The 20,818-nt window shown below is 43.8% G+C and overlaps 1 protein-coding gene across 3 annotated transcripts in view; it reads left to right on the top strand.

The window, feature by feature from the left end:
- SETBP1 (SET binding protein 1) overlaps positions 1 to 20,818 on the top strand; it is a 268,231-nt gene that overhangs the window by 52,331 nt on the left and 195,082 nt on the right. For all 3 annotated transcript variants that reach the window (XM_038169752.2, XM_038169753.2, XM_038169755.2), the window contains one exon: positions 5,430 to 5,513. In XM_038169752.2, the coding sequence (XP_038025680.2) occupies positions 5,430 to 5,513 (84 nt within the window). The remainder of the gene's footprint in view (positions 1 to 5,429; positions 5,514 to 20,818) is intronic.

The following is a 20,818-nucleotide window of genomic DNA, read 5'->3' as shown; positions in this document are numbered from 1 at the left end:
CACACTGCTGACTCTTGGAACCCTTAATCCCCAGCTCTTCCTGACGTGCTGCTGTGGACTTTACCACCCACACACCTTCACCTAAGATTAGGACAGAGGTGGGATGTACTGCTGAGCGTGTCACTTCACTGTGCTCGGGGTACCGTACACGTAAGGGCCCAAACTCTTGAGATTGTCTTTCACTCCTCCCCTTTCTCTTTCGCTTCGTCCCTCTCCGGACGAGGGGACTTTGTTCGTCCCCTCGCAGGACCACCGATCCTCACGGATTAGGACTCCACACTCGCTCTGCACTAAAAGTGTGTCTCATTCACACTCACGCTCATTCACACCAGGGTCTCCCTGAACCCAACCCGAGGCAAGGTACGGTAAAGTTTCCCTTCCCTCAGTCCGTGCATGGCTTCCTGGTCCAGGTTATCAGCAGTAATCCCAGTGCTTGTTCCCAATCCAGTCTGGACTATATGTGGGCTGTGTCTGTGTATGTTTGTGCTGGCCTCCCTTCTCCCCAGAGCTTCACAGAGCCTGTCTTAAAATTATCAGTCTCGGTCCTTTGCCGGCCATACCGAGACAACCCACCACCCCTGATGGGACCACCGAAACCAGCAGGGTGCACCTTCCTGTCTGTGGTGGCAAGAAATCTTTGGCAGGTGACAAGTTCCCAGACAAGCCCCCAAATTGTGAGAAAAATCTCAAATAATTTTCTTCAGACAGGACCTTCTGTGAAGCTACTTTATTCGCGATTGCAATGGTGGGTGTCCTGGCAATTAGGAGCGCATTTTAGTAAACAAATCATAACCTTTTATTCCCTATTACCTGACACCTGATCACCTCCCCTCTTTCCTCATTGTCTGAGAACTCCAGGTTCACAAGCTACTCGAGGCTCCTCTATACCATATATGTACAATTTTTTTTTGTAACCCTTTAATTTCTCCTTTCTTATGTTTTGAGAACTTGTGATATTTGTTTTACTGTTCTCACACTGCTCATCCTGTTTTTCTCAAGTTTCTACCTTATTTTGGGACAGTGAGGCCTTCTACCATCTACTTACCTACCTACCATTTCTCCTCATTATGACTATACAACTACCTTGGAATACAGAAAGTTAGTTCTCTACTGCAAAAACAGTATCTATTTTTTTCTCACAGTATCTTGCTGGAGAGCCGTGCTTGTAGCACAAGTCTCTGAAGTGCTGCTGAGTTCAGCTCTGCCAAGAGTGCTCAGAAAGATGGTTCTCTGTGAAAAGCAAGGCTGCTGCAACAGGAAGACTAAAAGATAGTCCATGTTGGATGCTTTGTCCTTCCACAGGTTTCCAGGGCCCAAGTCTGAGTGACATTTGCTGTACATCCTGTTTTCGTCTGTGGGATGTTCTGAGGGCATTGCAAAGCCAGAGAGATGGAGGAGCCCTGACCCCATATAATTCCAGGGCAGCATGAGGTACGGCAGCATGTTCCTGGCCCTCGCTGGTGAGGCAGGAGCAAAGCTGTGGGCATTTAAAGGCGATTCTGTGCAAGCTGGACCTCGTCGGCTGCTGGCACAATCCCACTCTGGCAGGATTCGCAGCTTTGTTGCTCAGAGGTCTTTGGAGGTGCAAGAGAAGGGCTGCGCCAGTGCCTTAGGGGTGAGGCTGCTGCCAGTATTTTCAATGGCCTTTGCTCAAATACATCGAAATCTAATGTGAACCAAGAAAGTAGAGCCCCGATCGTTGTAAAGCCCAGGCAGGCTTGCTGGTGGCTGCAAGGCAAGTGGCACGATGCTGCTGATCTGGGCTCACCCCTCTGGCCACAGACTTGAGAGAGTGGGGAGAATGACCCTAACAGAGCTCATTGAACCCTGGGATGTGTAAAACCCGCTTTAGATGACTTTGTCACCTCTCAGAGGGGACAGCTTTGAGCACTCATGTCGTGGGGCTTGGAGCACGTGAGCTGGGTGCTTGCCACCAAGTGAAACCAATCTCATTGTCTGGGGACAGCTGAATGCCAACGGGAAGTTAAATGCTTTCAGTGACAAAATTTTGCTCCTCCTTTCCTTTTATTTTTCTTTAATGAGGCTTCGTGATCCTCCCATGAATCCCAGCCAGCTCTCCCCTAGCACAGAGCCTGGCAGCTCTGCAGAGCCCTGCCGAATTCCTGTGCGTCACGTCTGCCTCCTTTAAACAGGACTGGCAGTGCTGGGAGCTGCGTGTGCTGCCGGGCCACTGATGTGAAGCGAGATGTGACCGGCCCTCCTTTCAAATCTGGGCAATGCACTTTGGTGTGTCTCGACCACAGGTTGTTAAAACTGGTGACAGATCAGTTCCTGTCACCTGTGAAACTGAGAAAATTAACCATATTATTATTATTATTATTATTTCCCCTTTTTTTCCCCTGCAAACTTTGGCTAACTGCTGGAGTGGTGCAAGAAAGGAAGGTGAAGCCAGAGGGACCTCCCCATGGTGGGATTATCGGACCTACATGCTCTCCTCTTCTGTGCTCAAATCTCCTTGCCTTCAGAATGAGATGTCTGATAAAAATTGGGAGCCACCAGAAGCCAAAATGAGCTCCTCCTCTAGCAGTTATTGTGTCTGCCTGTTTCTAAGCCACAACATCCCACCAAGAGCAAGCAGCAGAGGAACACTGAGTGGCAATACATCTGTGAACTTTCAAGATCATTGTGCTCCTCCCCAGTCCTGATATTAAAAGGCCATGGAACGTGGAAATGATGCTCCATAAATTAAGAGCGAATGTCTGTTGCACCTGGTGAGATGAAGCATCAGGAGCATGGGGCTGTGCTGCTGGACGAAGCAGGGAGGGATATATTAGGAGGCAATGACCGCAGCAGGATAGTCCCAGCGAGGTGTTTTAATTTCTTAACAAACTCTTTGGGCACTAGAAACTGTAAAATAACACACAAATAAACAAACAAAAACTCACTGACCCTTAGCACCCTGGAGGGCTCTGTTTCAGATCGCTGAATAAAAGCTGAAGTTGCATATGCATGTTTAATGTAACACAAGGCGCGTGCTGCGGAAAGCATGCTTTCTTCTAATCTGGTTCCAGACAGAAGCATCCAAACAGAAGCCCCTTTCCCTATCCCCACTGAACTGCCGGGTGTATTCAAGGAAACCCCTGAATGACAAGGCCTCCATCTGCTCTTAAACGGAGTTGCGACTGGCTGCAAATGTTGTCCATATGCTTTTTTTTTTGTTGCCTTTCAACTTAGCTGCCTAATGTTAGGCACCTATCCCCAAATTAAGCATCTGTTCATAAAAGGCTTCCCTAAAAAGGTGAAGGTAGTAGCTAACTCAGGCAATGCCCATTAAGGCATCTGCAGACAGGGAAGGAGGTGTGGTTATTCAGACAGTGTGGTGTTTTTGTTTGCTTTTTTAGGGACTGGAAAAGCCCCTTGTACTGTCAGGAAAAATAAAATCCAAGCACACTATCAAGTTTTGGGTTAATATTTCCCTAAGGTCTTGATTGCCTAAGTGATTGTGATCAGCATCTTGTGATTTCTCTCTGTTAAATAAAGCTGGTGATAGCTCCAGCCTTATAGAAGAACATTGGTTTGCTATGAAATTGGGCTGGTTGAGAGTGTATCCCAGAAGCCAGAGAAGGGTCTACTAAATGAGACTTTTTCTTTGGGCTGGGTTATAAAAAGGGCTAGAGAATCTTTTCCTGTGTAGTGACTTTGCAGTTGGTACTGGGATAAGGTGACCAACAGCTAGTGATGTATGGATCTGGTACTTAAACACAGGTATGTGTTGCTGCTGTAGGCACCCTAAGGTTTCCTGCCCATCTATCAGCCACCTTTTAGGAAAAGTATGGGTCTCCTTTCAGTCCTGTTGTCTCTAACAAGTCTCTAACTTGTCTCAGATACTCTGTGTGTCTAAAAAGTCTCCTTTGCTTAGACAAAAAAGTCTCTGCCTGTACCTTGGCTTCCCATTTCTAATGTAATAATACAATTGCTTTAAGTTTTAGTTTAATTGTTTCTTTATTGGGAACACTTTGAGAATTTAAGGTGCTTCGTATTGAATCAATGAAGGTATAGACGCAGCCTTTTGCGTGTTGTATTTTTCAGTGTGTTTTTTGAGAAGAGGAGGAAGGATAACTTTTGCATATTATCTGGTCTTCCTGGGGCTTATGGGATGCTGGGGTCAGCAAGTGAGAGACCCCACCACACCTGGCCCTCCCAAGGTGTCCTGAAGTTTATCTGCCTGTTTGTAATTCCTGACACTGAGGGTCAGCTCTCTGCTGTGCCCTGACATTGAGCAATGGCTGCAATTCCTTCTAATTGTGCCCTTCATTTAGGGCAGAGCGCTTCCACTTGGCTAAGCTCATTAACTGCTTTAATGTTGTGGTCATCTTTTCCATATAAATTCATCCTGATGAAATCTTGCGACTCTCCCTCAGTCACCCAGCAGATACTGAGAGCGTTTGTTTTTCAGCTGCAGACAGCAAAAGTTGGGGAAAAAAAAAAATTGATGTCTTGGGCATGTCTATGAGAAAGTGTGTAAATATGATGGGTTTACTGGGGACTCAATTGGCTGTGCTATTGTTTGAGCTCCAGCAACATTGTGTCCAAACCTAGAATCCCAGCCCCTTTCTGCTGTGGAGTTTTATCAAGGTTTATCAGGTCCTGATAAACCCCAAAATGCCTTTGGTGAAGATCTGAAGTGATCCAAATGATCCCTAGAAAACAACCAGGGTATCGTGAGGACCCCACTGCTCAGACCATGCTCAGCCAGCCTCATGGGTTGGCAGTGAAAAGGAGTTGGCTGGACTCACTTTATTTCCCAAACTGCTGTCTGTAGACAGAGGGAAGCTGCGGGGACTCTGTTTCTCTGGAGATCTCCACAGGACAAAGCACAGTATGGATGCTGTGGATGCGTGAGCAGTCAGAAGTGTTGTAGGAGGGTGGGCTGTTGAATTCACAGTAAGGATTTGCTGGTAGTTATACAGACTGGTTGTCCAAATGTGGATAAATCATACCTGTATGCCTGCATTTTGCCAAATCTAGCTACACTAGAAGCAAATTAGCACTATCTGCGGGACGTAAATGCTGGTATATGTGCTTTGCCTCAAGCCATTACAGCCTGGTAATTGCGCTCCCTGAACATCATCGATTTGTTCCTGTTCATGTATGTTTATGATAACACATACATAATACTGGGCTAAAATAACCTGTTCCTTTTCAGCCTGGTTTGTGTATATTCTCAATGTGTTCTTCTGCACACCTTAGTTTCCTTCTGCCCTTGTGCAACTTCCTTGATGTAGTGATTGGGGAAGGCTCCTTAGCAGCTTGGGAGCTACTGCCTCACAGAAGGGCATCTCCCAACAATGCAGGATGAGACCTCAGGTTTTCCTAATGCCCTTTCTTCCCATGCTTCTCATCATAAAACATCTTGGTCTTTGGTTATTCAGACTGTGATGAAGTTTTTCTTGCCTTCTCTCTTATAGGGAAAAGTCATCGGCGATGCAAAACTGCTCATGAGCTGTGGTTGCAGAAAAGGGAAAAATACTCAAGTGAAAGACTCGGATCAGGTCAGTCAATCTGTACTTTAACTAGTGGAGAAATAAAAGAAATGTTAATATTTGATTGATTTAAACTGTGCTATTGCGTATTGGTGTTTTGGCCTCAAATAGTGTCTCTGGTATGGTTGACGATACAACGTTAATGTTTTTGGATTTGCTGTTTGTAGAAAAACAAAACAAAACAAAAAAAAAAGGAGCAAGATCAGGGATTCATTGCACTAGGAGCTATGAATGCCCTAGCCTGACTTATTCCCATCTGGTTTGTTTATTTATGAATTCTGTTTCTTTATAATAATCCACTCCAGGCAATGTGTTTCTTAAAGACTATTGCACTTTCTGGCTGGCTAAATGCATGCAACCTTTGGTCTCAAACTGTAGCTGCCTGGATGTGTGATTGTTACAGGGAACACGCTAGAAAAACATGCCGTTTGTTGCAAGCTTTTGTTCCAAAGAGACATCATCAAAAGAACATTCCTTATTGAGGTTACTCATGATAGACACTTAAAAGCTTGTTCACAAACACAACTGATGGACAGGTTTCAATATTGCAAGTTTTCAATATTCATTACTCAGCGTGAATTGCCCCTTATTCTCAAATTGGTATAATTGACGTCAGTGGGACAACTTGCAGGGTCCAGCCACTGGAAGCAAGGTGGGCTGCACTCTGAATGCCAGCCAGCCGGCAGGCTCTTCCCACCGCTTTGCACTTCTTCAGACCAGTTGAGTTTTGTCCCTGTCAAAATATTTTGTGGCTATAGCCTTCTGACTTTGTAACTAAAGAGAGGTTTGAATTCAGAGATCATTCATTCTGAAGATGAAATAATTTGTGGTTTGAGCAGAAGCATTTTATAAACATCATGTCATCCAATATTCGGTGTGGTATAGGGAAGCATCTGATCTCAAATATCAGCTAACTGGCAGTGGGGTCCCTGGTGCAGCTTGTGAACAACTGTGATCAGGTATAGACCTGAAACAGATTCGGTGTCCACAAAGCTCCAGGAGCTCCCAATAATTTCTCAATGGGAAAAAGGCTTAGTTGTCATGAGGGAAAAAGTTTCATTTTCAACATGCATGTTCTTCAACCCTAATTAATAGTGGTGTACTGAGCCTTGTTTTGTTAATACCTAAGAAGATCTGAGAATAGATCTGTCTATCCTGTGGTGGGCTGTGTTGTGAGAAATGCTGGTTACACTTATAAATGCTTTGGAAGACTAAGTTTTTGTTTTTTTTTTTTTTAAATCAGTATTTTTAAATAATGAATTCATTGTCATGTGCCGTAGTATCAGTTCACCATCGAGACAAGGATTCATATGAGTTTTCTTTAAAGCATAGCTTCCCACTCTCCCAAATACAAGGTTAATATTCTCATGTTGAAGTTCTAACACATAAGGAGAAAATTAATTTAGAAATGAAACACTTTCACCGATCTTACTCTTTTGTATTTTGATGTACGCTGGCTGAATCGCTCTTGATTTACAACAGGGCTAGATCAGGGTCAAACCTCTTGCAGTAGAGATTAAAAATGAGAAGGGAACATCTCGATTGCAGGAGAGGTTTACAAAACACCATCTCTAACAAACCCTAAGCATTGGACCTGAATCTCATTGATCACAATAATTTAATTATAGAGTACGCAATAGCTTTTGAAGGGAGAAAAAATCTCAGCCTCTTAAATGTTTTGTGGGGCAGTAATGAATTACTCTTTGCATTTGGTTAATTTCTGAAATCTAACTTCAGATGCTTAGTGATGTGCTGTCCACCTCAGTAACTCTTTTTTTTTTGCTACATCAGCATAAACTACTGGGCAAGTACCTGATGCAAAGGCTGCAAAGTGCATCTGTCTTGCCTCTGGATGCCAGGACTTCAGGGGATAGGAGCTGGATGGGGAGAAAGTCTGTACAGGAGGGTGGGTGGCAGCGTGGAACATTAGTCTGCGAATGCAGGACCTCAGCTCAGCTTATAAATTATCCCCTGGGCCTTGTAGGTAAACACAGACTTCTGTGGTGACATTGGCTGGGAAAGGCAAACACTTGCTGACAATTGTAGGCTAATCCTTCAGGACACTAATTGCCAGAAAACCAAGGAAGCCTTATTTTAGGAACAGATTGTTTCACTTTGTGAAGGGAAAAAACACTGCGCTAGATTTAGTTTTATTTGCTGAGGCCTTTCCCTCCCTGCCCCCAGTCTCAGATTTTGAAGATTTACCTTCATAATTGTTGTTGGAATCTATTCATTCTTTTCTTTCTTTCTTTCTTTCTTTCTTTCTTTCTTTCTTTCTTTCTTTCTTTCTTTCTTTCTTTCTTTCTTTCTTTCTTTCTTTCTTTCTTTCTTTCTTTCTTTCTTTCTTTCTTTCTTTCTTTCTTTCTTTCTTTCTTTCTTTCTTTCTTTCTTTCTTTCTTTCTTTCTTTCTTTCTTTCTTTCTTTCTTTCTTTCTTTCTTTCTTTCTTTCTTTCTTTCTTTCTTTCTTTCTTTTCTTTCTTCTTTTCTTTTCTTTTCTTTTCTTTTCTTTTCTTTTCTTTTCTTTTCTTTTCTTTTCTTTTCTTTTCTTTTCTTTTCTTTTCTTTTCTTTTCTTTTCTTTTCTTTTCTTTTCTTTTCTTTTCTTTTCTTTTCTTTTCTTTTCTTTTCTTTTCTTTTCTTTTCTTTTCTTTTCTTTTCTTTTCTTTTCTTTTCTTTTCTTTTCTTTTCTTTTCCTTTCTTTTCCTTTCTTTTCTTTTCTTTCTTGCAGTAAATGAATGCAGTAGCATTTCATTTACTGCTATTTCTCCAATGTGCCTCTGGAAGGGAAGACACCATAAACTCCTTGACCTGTGGTCTGTGTCCCTGGGCCTGACATTGAAAAGCACCTATCTGTCTAGTGGTTTCCAGGGTGCAAGTCACCAGTGAGTAAATTCCAGCCCTGTCATTGTGGAGGGCAGAAGCCCAAACAGGCTCACGTGAGGCTGGGATTTCCCAACAGTCACAAGGAACTCAGCTCTCCAGTTGGATTTTCACCAGAGCAGGAGAGGGACCAGTGGTCTGTGCTGCATGGCCTCCCAGTCCAAATGAAACCATACAAGCTGAGATGAAAGGCTAAGCAGTGTAATATAAATCCCACAAAACCTTTGGTAGCCTCCAAGGGAATACAGCTGAGCACACTAAAGCAGTCAGTTCCTGTCCTCTGTCTTCCTTCTGTGCCGTGGATGGTTTTGATGAAGCGTTGGGTCGGTGGAGTGGGATGACTGAGAGAAGTCCCAAAATAAGGCTACCTCTTGGCAGCAAAACCCTCGTGTCCTTGGCTGCCATTGGCACCGCTTCCAGTTGTTTGTGTGCTTTGTGGGAGTGAAATTCATCTGTGCTCCAAGGCCCAGAACCAAGTCTGTGCACCACAGACATCCTACTGTAATTGTAAGGTTCATATATGCTCTTCAGAGTGGTTATTAGTTTCCCAGTAATTTATGCCTCCCCATAAATTATTATACTGTTGGTTATTATTTGAGGTGCGTTGTTGCATAAGAATGGCAATCCTGGGTTAGGCTTTCCTTGTACTAAATAGTATATTAACATATAGCAGGAAAAATGGTTCCTGGGGAATGATTTCGGCTGTGTCACTTCTGTACTTTCTAAGGAAATCAAAACGTCATTTAAGAACAGGGAAAAACTGTGTGGGATGACAAATAGCATGTGTATTAAGGGTATAAACAAGGCTGAGAACCAGAAGTAGCAAAGAGCTCCATATTCTTAACACATGCAGCTTTGCCTTTGTGGCGTTTAGTTTTATTTATTTTTCCCTGCTTCTCCCAATCAGTAGGCAGCTCATCAATGCTTAACTGCTCTTATCCTTTAATTTTTTTTCTTTTTTTGCTTAACTTTTCTGGTGGCTTGTGCAAGTTCAAGTGTTACTGAAAACTTGGGTCCTCTGTCTTTCTGTTTGTTTGTTTTTGGTTTTAATATGACAAATGTGTGTCTCCTCTAGAAACGGTATCCATGCTGCAAAGTAATTATTTAGTGAATGGTGGATCCAGTTCATGTTGGCAGGGATCAGATTAATCATTATTAATCATGACCCCTCTGACAGTAACCTCATCCCTTGCCTGAGTGCTGTTCTGTATTACAAAGTAATGGCTGTTAGGGGATGGTTGGGCCTCTGCTCTCACTGCACCAGCACTGGGCACAGGACTGCTGACAGGGGGCAGAGGAACTTGGTTCAAAATCAAAAATAGCCACACACAGTCCATGCTCCAGAAATGAAATAGGCAGCTTCCCCTGGGGGCTTCTTTGCCTCATCTGAGTGTCCTCCTTTCCTTCAAAGCCTCCTGAGAGTTTACCTCCTTCCAAAGGTTGAAGTCAGTGCTTGGATGAAATAATCTCTCTGGTGTTTTTTGTTGTTGTTGTTGTTTGTTTGTTTGTTTGTTTGTTTGTTTATTTGCCTGCTCTGATTTTTGTTGATGTTGGTTTTGGTTTTGAATTTGTGTAGAACCCAGCGCAACCTAAAGCATGTGTAAGCCAGATCCTTGCGGTCTATTGCAAGGATAAGATTTTAATGTCTAAACTACTGCCTGCAGCAGGTTTCAGCTCTGGGACACCAATCATCCCAAACATTCCCTGAAACAGATACCTTTTTGAGGATTTCTGAATTCTTTGAGAAAACAGTGCACTACTGAGGTGAGGTGTGTGGTCAGTTTCATATTGGACACAAAGCTGTGAGAAGTTCAGATACATAAATACATGCTTACTGCTCATGACACCAGAGATCTTCTGACAGCCGACAGTATTTTAATTCATGTTTAGTCTGGCTTTCCTAACATTACCATGTCTTTTCAGTAAGGTATGGCACTGCTTTCAATGGCTGTCATCAGAATTTCAGCAAAAGCACAATGGGTGAAATATTGGATTGAAACTAATCATCTTCCCAAGCCCCACGCCCCCAAATTCACCTTACTTCTTAAACCCAGGACAAAACCCTTAGAAGAGAGCAGGGAAAGAACATCCTTTGTCTGTCTAGCTCTTCGATACCTGGAGGGTAGCAGTAGGAACTTGGAGCAAATCTGCCACACTCTTTTGATCTCTGCCAAAGTTGTTGTGGGAGTAGTATTGTTTAATGGTTGAAGGAATTTATTGAAGAATAAAAGTAACAGCAAAGACAAAGGGCCCAATACAAATTATCTGGTAAACCGCTGTCAAATTTTACGTGCTCAGGGCTACTGGTAATTTCCCGTCTTAAAAAACAGGGGGGAAGCTCGAGAGGAGGAAAGGAGGGTAAAAAGTATATAAATAAACCCACCTCTTTAAATAGCTAACTGCCCTGGCCTGAACTGTGTCGGAGCTAAGTTCCTTTGGCAGCTGGCACTGCAAAGTCTGTTGAGGGTGTAGCAGAGGGCTGACACCAGGTTTGGAGAATCTGCCTTAGCTTCAGTGGCTCTGCCTTGCATTCGTTCACTTAGCAAGAAATGCGCTGGAGCACAAAATGAGGGAGTGCAAAGGCTCCCACCACCACACACCATCCAAGCAAATCTGGATCACACCCCCATGGTTAATGTTTCTCTCCTCTAAAAGGAATAAGAGCAATAAAAATAAATGAAAGCATTGGTAACTGTTGGAAATACATGGATGGAAGAAAGCAGAAGGAGAGAAATGGGGGAGTGAAGGTAAGCCTACATCTCCTGCCCTGAGTTTATGGCAGAGATTTAATCTCTGCTTGAAAAATCATTGGATTCTGCATGGGTTATAAAAAGAAAAAACAAGAAGTAAAATACAAAGAGAGAGGACATTAATTGTCTAAGGTGTCTGGGCAGTAAAGCACCCTTAAAACTATTTCATTCATTGAATGAAGCAGGCTAGGTAATCCTATAAGGAACACAGGACTATAGGAAACTTTCTAAGATCATCCAATCCTTGAGATCTCAGGCAATTTACACATTACGCCACTGATTAACACATTCCTTTTGTCACAGGTTACAAAGCAATTATCGGAAGTAATCCTCGTAGCTCTGTCATTACACTCATCCCACCATTTTACTTTCCAAAATACTCACTCACATTATTACTGCATCTTGTTCCTGCCACTGGATTAGGTCTTCTTACCCCTAATGACGTGAGCATTGGTCATGGTCAAGTGGGCTGACTTTGTTTTTCCATTCACCCACCACAATTCTCTTTCTACTGGCCATTCTGTAGGGAGGAAACAGTCCCACTTGGTGTTTTTTGTTTTTTTGTTTTGTTTTGTTTTGTTTTTTGTGAAAATTTCTTCCTCTCAGTGGCATCTGACGGGACAAGAGGTATCTAAATGAGAGACTCACCACCTCTGATTTCTCTGGACCTTCTAGATTTCCAGAGCAGTTATGCTTTGGTAATCTCTGGATCTAGTGCTAAGCACCTGCGCTCCTGGTGGCTGGGAAAGTTTTTTGCTTTCATTCATCTGTTGTGTGGAGTGGAAGTAGTTGTGAAATGGAACTTGGATGGTTAAGTACCCATTCTTCAAATTTACGTAGGTTTTGAAGGGATGGTGTTATAAAAGAAACTTCCTAAGTGTCAGCCTCCGAACAAAAGAGATGGAGGTTATGGGTGTCCTTTACAAGTTCAGCCGTAATAGGCTTGTGTTGCAGTGGGTTACACCTCCCTCCATACAATGCCATTGGTAAGCTGACATTTCTAATGACCTTTTATAATCACCTATTTCCTTTTCTCACTCACTTTATGAATAGTCTTGTACTCAGTTCAAGAGTTTCCTACCTCATGGTCTCCTCTTACAGTTCATGTTCATTTCAGAATGGGTTGGGCTTCCTGTAAAGCGTAGCACAGTGTGGACTGAAGTTCAATAGAGCCTTTCCTTTCTACAGGAAAGGAGGGGGGTGGACCAAAAAACGCGGAGTGCCCTTTTGCAGGAAAGGCTCCAGAAATGGCAGACAGCAAATTACTTTTTTTTTCCTTCTGAGGCAGTTCTGAACGCATCCTCTAACACAGTGTCCGGCCCCTGCTTGAGATGTAAAACTTAGGGCTATGACCTTCTCTAGTGAGTGCTGACCCCATGGCACTTTCCTGCCTGAGCTGCAGTATGAGAGTCCTGGCGCTGAGGTTTTGTCCAGGTTCTAATACAAGAAATGCATTTGCCAACTTGACTCGACCCTGCACCTTCAGTGGGATGCATTATCCTTCGCTTCCTGCCTTCAATTGCTGTGTACTGCCACCTTGCATCGATGGGTCCTTTGTTCCAGCTCAGAGGTAGGGGCGGTTCAGTGGTGGCTGAAGGGAAGCTATGCGGTTTTGAAAAGCAATTTGAGAGCCCTCTGAATGGAAAGTGCTTCACACGTGAAAAAATTAGTGTTATCAATTGTTACCATCAGACTCAAATCCTGAAATGTCAAAGGGTCATTTATACTAGTCAAACACAAACATGGAGTGTGCTAAAAGAGAGCTAAAGCAGCTGAAGAAAATGCTGTCTCATGTCATTTCAGGATTGCAATCCAAGGGAGCATTAATAACTATTTTGTTATTAAATTCATTGGTCTCTCTATACGGACGGAGATGGAGAGAGTCGGAATTGAGAGGCTGTAGCATTGAACCTCTCCAGGTGGTCCCATCCCTCCCAGCATCAGCTAAGAGGAGATGCAATCAGGGCAGGGAACATGTGCAGGAGAATTGGGAAAAGGTGCAAGTGAAAGTTTGGGTTAGTCCATTTGATTACAGCTGACTTAGCTGACTGTCTTTCCATGTCACTCTCTGTCACCCTGCTTGCATGTGCTGCCTTTCCCTCTCTGTTTTGTTCCCATTTCCCCTTAGTGGATGCCAACGTGTGAAGACACCATGGCAGGGTCAATGTCAACCACTCTTAGGATGACAGCAGCCATGTGAATCCAGATCTCATCTCCTTGGAGGTTCATGCAATCTAAATGGCCTGCGCGGAGCTGCTGAGAGCTGTGAGGTGCAACGAAAGTGCAAAGGTTTTGCCAAGGGTGGCAGATGGAGAGTAGGACCTGCTCATTGCCCAGGGCATCATATTGGCAGCTTTGTGGAGCACTTCACACTAACCTTGGCGTGGGTGCAAAATGCTACCCAAGCAGAATGGGAGCAGTTTGCACCCCCCTTTTTATTCTGCTTGTACTGAATTCAATGTCAAGACAAAATGATATGGAGGTCTTAAATCTCAGCAGGTCACCTCTCTTGGAATTGTACCCAGTGTGGTGGTTCTGCATTCAGCAGATACTCAGTCATGATATCAGTTATTCACACAAAACTTGTTCACTTGAGTTTTCTAGCAGCTCATGGAACGGCTATTCCTGATTTTCTCATGAGAGCCCATTCTGCTTTTGAGTTGACCGTACTAATACAAACAGGTTGCTTCATCTAAACAGTTTTTTGTTTGTTATATCCTTCCACTTGTTGTTATATCCCATTTAGTGAGTTCCTTGTTTGAGCCTACATGTCTGGATTGGTGAGAGACAGCAGCAGCCTAAGGTGTATATATACCTTGGGTTTAAAGTTTCATTATGTAGGTCAAAAGCAGTATTGAAAGCAATACCTCCTGGAAGCCACTCAGAAAAGTCTGTCAAATAAAGCTATAACCAAAGTGGTCTTTTTGTAGAAGAAAAAAATCCCCTGTGCAGGGGAGAAATCATTCATGCTATATTTCGAAAGTCTTTACAGCAGGTGGGAGAAGAAGCGGTTCGGTGTCTACTGAGTCAGCTTACCCTTCAGAGATGCTGCTTCAGTCCCACCGTCTATCACAGGTAGACATGATTTAATTCCCTCAAGACCTCAGCTCTCTTTTTAAAGCAGGGAAAGCAGCATGGGTATCCTTCATGTTAAAGACTGGGGAGTACTCAGATATTACGGTGACATAGGCCTTACCTGAGATAGGTTAACACCAGCTTGAATATATAGTGTGGTTCCTAACAGCATCCCAACAGAGGGATTTTTTTTTTTTAAAGTGTTTTATCTTTAAAAGAAACAGACAAAAATCTGATCTGAAGTAGAGAGGAAAAAAGTCATATGATTCTCTGAATGAGTAAATTCCACTGCAACTGGTTCCAGCCTGGAGAATGTATTCACAACTGGGTTATAAACCCTCAAAACCAAGACAACATTGCTAGGGCAGTGTAATGGGATTGTTCTGCTGTGGCTCATGGGCACATGTTAAGTGTCATCAGTTTAGTCTACAACTGGAGGTTGTTAAGTGCAAAACCATTTTAGCAACTGCATCTTACATGCAGGAATGATCGAATATTCATGGATTTTCTTTTGTTGGGAAAAGAAGGAGAGGGAAATGCAAAACCACAGGAAACCACACTGTCCTTCCGCAAGTAGTTTAGTATTTTTGGAGGGCAGCTGAATCAGTCTGGCAGCTGAGTATTGGTGTAGGCGACCAGGAAATCGGCTCTCATTCTCCATCGCTGATCTGTTCTGCAAACTTAGACAAGTTATTTCATCTAACTTTTTCCTCTTAGTCTTATCTGCTCGAGGATGTGAGTTGTTTGTCAGGGAAGTTATTTCACTGTGTTTTTGCAATGGGTTAGTCTCTGCCTGCAAGACATTGATACTGAGCAAATAAGGACAACCTATCCAGGATGAGGCATCATGTTTTGTCCCACCTGGGATACCTATTGTGAATATTTTGGTAGTCGATGCCAAGCTCTTTATAAAGAGCTCAAAATATTTTGGAACTGAGTGGGAAGTGATTGCCTTACCCCAAAGCTGGGGTGAGGAGAGGTGGTAAAATTAACTGTCCCAACCCAACAGCCTTCTCAACGTGTCCTGGGCTGCCTGAACATTTACCTGCTATGGAGCAGCCATGGGAAAACATGATGATGAGCTGGTGTAAGAATCTCCATTTGGATGCAGGTGTTAGGGAACAGAGGCTCTGAGTTGAACCATGGCCATGTTCATGTGGAGGTCCATTGAAACCTCTCCCTCAACACCCTCCCTAGAGGTCAGTGGTTGTACTTGGAAGACAAGGGAATGATTCCTGATGAATAACTGCCCACAAAAGCTCTTATATTCTCCTTTTATCATTATCAAATCATGCTGGAGAGGCTGCAGTGCAACAAAACTCTAAAGCTTCATTTTCAAGAAGCTGCTAGGATGAAGACAGGGTATTTCAAAATCAATACTGAAGCTTGTATTTGAAAGAGCAAATGGGAGAGTCATTATAAGCTGCTTTGCTTCTCATCTCTAATTCCCCATATTCATAACTTAAGCCCTGTCATTTGGATTTATCCTCTGTGGCCTGCAGTGACACCAGGAAAAGTCCTTCTTTTTAATTCTGTGTTAAAAAAATAACAACACTGCAGGGCAGGATCATATCTCCACAGAAGTTTAGGGCTTAAATGCTCCATGTTGGGCACCAGATTCTGCTGTCTTCTCCCCCTCCCGTTTGTTCCCCTCCTTTCTCATCTGCTGTTATACATCAATCATCCGCTTTCCTAGAGGCTAGAATACAAGCAGTGTAATCCCAGAGTGAAAGGATACTGATAGAGCCAATCCTGCTCATGATTACTATTCTGTCCTCCTAGATGCCATCACTGGACTCACAACAGGCTTTTGCTGATGGCCGTGTTTCAGCTAGGCTGAAGAAAGCAATGGGGGTGGTAATCTAAAAAAAACAGCTCTGTGATGGTTAGGTGATTGTTAAGTGTTGCATCTCCATCCACTTCTATTTTAGGTGGTTTCCTAAATTTCTCTTTCTTTTATTACTTGTTGCTTTGCGCTCTCTTGGTGTGTACATCACAAATGCAGTTTCCTCAAACAGCAGTATTTTTAATTGTGACCTGGAAATGAACCTCAGGCCTGACACAGCCAACCCAGCTGAACTTTTCATAATACATAAAGGATTGGTATTGAATTAACTAATTGCATGGAAATAAGAAAGACTTCCTACATAGGCTGTGTTTTTTGTTGTTGTTGTTGTTGGAAAAAAATACCATAGTGTCAAATGGTATTGTGTTAGGTGGCCTTCAGAAGAGAATTTTATTTTTTTTTGTATGGAAGTAAAGAGTATGATTAGAAGAGGTGGCATTACTCACCTCCAGAAAACTCCCACAACAGTGTGTGCAGGAGAAGCTGATGCACAGCAGTTGACTTCTGGCAAGCCCGGGCAGCGACAGCTTGTTCCAGCAGCACCGTCTCTCTGCTCCTGTCTTTACTGAGCCGGACTCGAGAACACATGATATTCTGTTGGCAAGTTTGGGAGTGAACTTTGCTGGGAACCCAGTACTTTTCTCTCATCTGCTAAACCTTTATTAAGCCCCACCACTACTTTTTCTAACTCCCCTCTGGACTTTGAATTATGCTGTAGTGAGCGTAGCACGCGTGAGTAAGAGCTTAAGGTCTCCCCCACTTGGGTGGTCCCATTAACCAAGATTTGCTGTCTTGGCTGCAGAGCCATTCCAAACATTGCTGCTATTTTTCTTCCCCCAGAATTTCTCACCTGCCTTTTTATTTATTTATTTATTTATTCTTTTTTTTTTTTTTTTTTTTTTTCCATGCCCAATCTATTAATACGTGTTTTAACCAGTTAACTTTGGAACCGAAATATTAACTGCACAGGAGGCAGCTATTCTGAAGGTTCATAAAATATGTATCAGAGCTGGGAATATAAAATGCTCCCATTTTGTAGCAGACAAAATGGATAAAGTGCTGAGTGAAAATTGAGAGGGACCCAACTTAAACCTTTGAAAATCGCTGCCAGTTCCGACGTGCTGTATTTATTTTGACTCGGGAGGCTCAATCCGGTCCAGATGAGGTCATTTGGTGGGGAGCACACGTGTCTGCACAGGGCTGGAGGGAGGGAAGCCTGCGGGATGCTTCGGCTCCGAGGCACTGAGCTGCCAGGGAGCGGCGGTGGGAGCAGGCTGCCAGCCCGTCGACGTGTTGATCCTGGCATCAGCGCGTGGCGTTGGGGTGGAGGTGTTGTAATGTTTAAGTTCATTTCTTTTGAGGCAGGCGGGACAGTGTGGCTTTTGTATCCTCAGCTGCTTGTTGGTTAGGGTAAGTGGAGGCAGTGCTCAACGTGCTCCAGGAATTTGGGGATGGGGGAATGTGATTCAGTGGGGTGCCTGCAGTTACTCTTATGTGACTCCACACGGCAGAGAGACGATTTCATCTGCAGGGCTTTCAGCCTGCTGTTTTTAACCCTTGCCCCCTCAGCACCTGATACCTGCTCAACACTTTCTTTTCCCCTCCCTACTCTCCTGCATCTTCACTTGCTCGTCTTGTCAACAAAATTGATAGCTTGGCCATTTGTCTCCATGCAGCTTCCCTTTCCTCTCCTGAAGCTCCATCTCCACTGCTCGCTGCTGCATCCCAGCAGGTGGGGAAGGCTCCTGCACCCTCCCTGAGCAGCCCCATCCTCCCTGCTCCCCCCGCCGCCTCCCTGCCAGCAGCGTGTTTGCCAACACTTTGCACGAGGAAGCTGCCTCTATAAAAATAAACCATGCTGAAATCTGAGAGACAGAAACCACGCCAACCTCACACTTCATTATTGGTAATGGCAACCTATTTGGTTTCCATTTGCAAACAGTAGCCTGCATATGTTCCTCGCCACGCAGCCCTCATCCCTGCGCTGCTTTCTGCACAAATTCAGCTTCTCCCTGCCCCTTGCTCAGTCTGCTTCAGGGTTTGCTTGCTGTGAGCCACAGACACTCTTGGCCAAGGGGAAGATGCCTGCTTTACAATTATAGTATGGAAAAAGCCCGTTAAATCACTGACTTAATTGGCTGGGTGCTCACTGCCAGTACAAGGTTGCCATCTACAATGGGCCTGATCTCTTCTCCAACCAGTTTCACCTTTTTTGCCTCTCAGCCTGCTTTTATGGCTGCTTTACATCAAAGAAACAGACCCACATTTCCTTATCTTAGCCCCAAAGATCACTGCCCCAAGGGCACTGCCGGGGGCAGCTGTCTGCGTAGTGCCTTGCTCCTGCATCCTGAATGCTGCTTGGGCCGAGGCTTTCAAGCAGATGTGCAAGTCTCTACCAGGATTATTTAATGTTCCTGATTAAAAAACAAACAAGCAAGCAAGCTTTCAAGCAGCAAGGTGAGTGCTGCGCTGCTGCCCACACTGCCCATGTGAGCTGCCCAGGTCCTGGTCCCATCACAGGTGTGGATAGGGTCCGTGGCTGAGTCCAGCAAGGGGCTGCATCCACAGGGGACCCCACAAGGGCTGGAGGAAAGGGCAGACACACACGAGTCTGAGGAGGAGCTGCCTGTATTGACTTTCACTCGATTTACTGGAGCAATTGAGTTTGTCAGTGAAATGCGAGACGGGCTCAATCAGCTGTCACACTGAGACACTCCTGTCACTACTGTCAATAGCTTCGAGTTTCTGATCCTTTCTCAGATTAGCTCTGTGCCAGAACATCAAATGAAAAGCTGTTTGGGGCATGGGGAGGGGAAAAAGTCGAAGCAGTTACCTAGGAATCAGTTTACAGACTTCAAAGCGCTGCCAGGTTTATTCTGATGGTGCAGAGCAGCAACATGCCTGGAGTGTAATTTAGCCTTCTCTTCAGCCCCAAGTTCACTCCAGAGCGAGAGGCAGGGATCGGAGAAGAATAGAGGCATCTCTGAGATGCACCCAAATGACATGCAAATGGCTTTCCTCCTGTGGAAGAGCTGCACTTGATGGAATAAGTTGCTTATCTTAGCTTTCATCCTGAAGGACTCTTCTACCTTTGTGTTGGCGGAGAAATGAAGCCATTGGTGGTGGTATCGGGGCACAAAAGGCAATGCCCCTGAAAGGAGAAGAGTGGGGGGGGGGGGGTCTGGCCAGCCCATGTGAGAAGCTTTCCAGTAGTGCTGAGCCCAAAGTATGCTTTTTTTTTTCTATATCAAGGCAAGAGCTTTATGGCCTGTTAAGTCATTTCACGACCTCTTCCTTGAATTTTGTTTGGATCTGGAACAGCCCTTCTCGAGAATGTTTCCATCAGGAGAGATCTCAGTATTAATCTCTCTATTTATGGGGAAGAATAACCCATCAGGAGACAAAAACACCCCCCAAAACCAAAAACTTCAAGAATTTAAATCTCTTTCCTCTGTTCCAGCCAAAACAGTTTATGACAAGGTGAACTCACCCATTTACACAGAAACCGAGAAGGTAATGTTAATCTTATTAGAAAAATAATCTACCACCAAAAATATAATAATGATAGGAGAAGGAATCATTTTGAGGCAAATTCACAGAGTAATTCCTGGGAATTTACTATATTCTTCTTGGGGTTGAGGTGTTAAACATTTTGATATCAATACATGAATTATACAGATTACTATTTTCCTTCTGCTTTCACAAAGAAACTAAGCACGGGAAAGCCATGCTCTGCCTCCCTTTTACCAGCATCATTGCTGCAGGGCTGTTAGCTTTGGAAGTTTTTGACCAACTCTGTCTCACAGTGGGGCAGTGTCAGTGGGGAGGATTGCTAGGCAGAGCACTAATCTTGAAATTGCATTAAAGGAAGAAGTCTAGGTTTTATTTTTTCCCCATTACTTGATTCCATTTTCAGGTTGCTTTTGAGCTGGAAGAATCAGAAGGTTTATCTCTTTCTCCTTCAAAATCACCATTATCCTTCCTAAATTGCAGCTGTAAGTGTATTTCATTGCTGACCAATACGCGAGCAGCTCTCCACCCCGAACAAACCGTACCTTCCCTCCTTCTTAATTGTTCAAAAAAATACTCTGTAAGTGGTCTTTAATATCAAAGGTAATCCTGTTGATTCTCCTAGTGGCATAAATATCATAGGGAATGGAAAAGTATGGGAAAAGCAATGGTAAGGAGGGGGGAAAATAAAAAAGCACATTGTCCTTATAGAGCATTTCAAAGCAAATGCTGGATACATACCTTTCTTTGACCTTTTCCTTAGATTAGTGGTATAGGCAGCTGCTGTGCTTGGATTACACATTCCGGGGTAGGGTCTGCCTCTCAAGCAAGGTAGGGGTGTGCATGCGTGCGTGTGTGCACGCGCGTGTGTTATCCAACCTGTCAACCAAAGGTCTGCAATGCTAGTTTTAGCTCTTTCTGTGTTTTCATAGTTTCCAAGGGGGTGGTGGTTGTTTGTAGGCTTTGTTTATGTTCACTTGGTGACAGGAAACCTAAGAGCTTTTAGTGAATTCAGATATCCTTGGGATGCGAGGTGTGAATCTCCAGCCATTTGTGTTTAAAGGGTTTCATTAAACCTGAGAAAAGAGGAATAAAATAAACATCCAGCTGCTTTTTAGCTGCAGATGGATGAAAGGTTTGCAGCCTGTGGGCCCCTCTAGGATAGCAGAGATACCTATAAAGGGAGAAATTTGGGGAAGAGATAAAAAGATAAAATAATAATAATTATTAAAGACACTGTTCAAGTTGTATGTGG

This window comes from Anas platyrhynchos, chromosome Z (assembly GCF_047663525.1).
Source record: "Anas platyrhynchos isolate ZD024472 breed Pekin duck chromosome Z, IASCAAS_PekinDuck_T2T, whole genome shotgun sequence".
Classification (NCBI taxonomy): Eukaryota; Metazoa; Chordata; class Aves; order Anseriformes; family Anatidae; genus Anas; species Anas platyrhynchos.
Note: the sequence above shows the minus strand (reverse complement) of the source record. Positions and strands in the feature narration are given on the sequence as shown.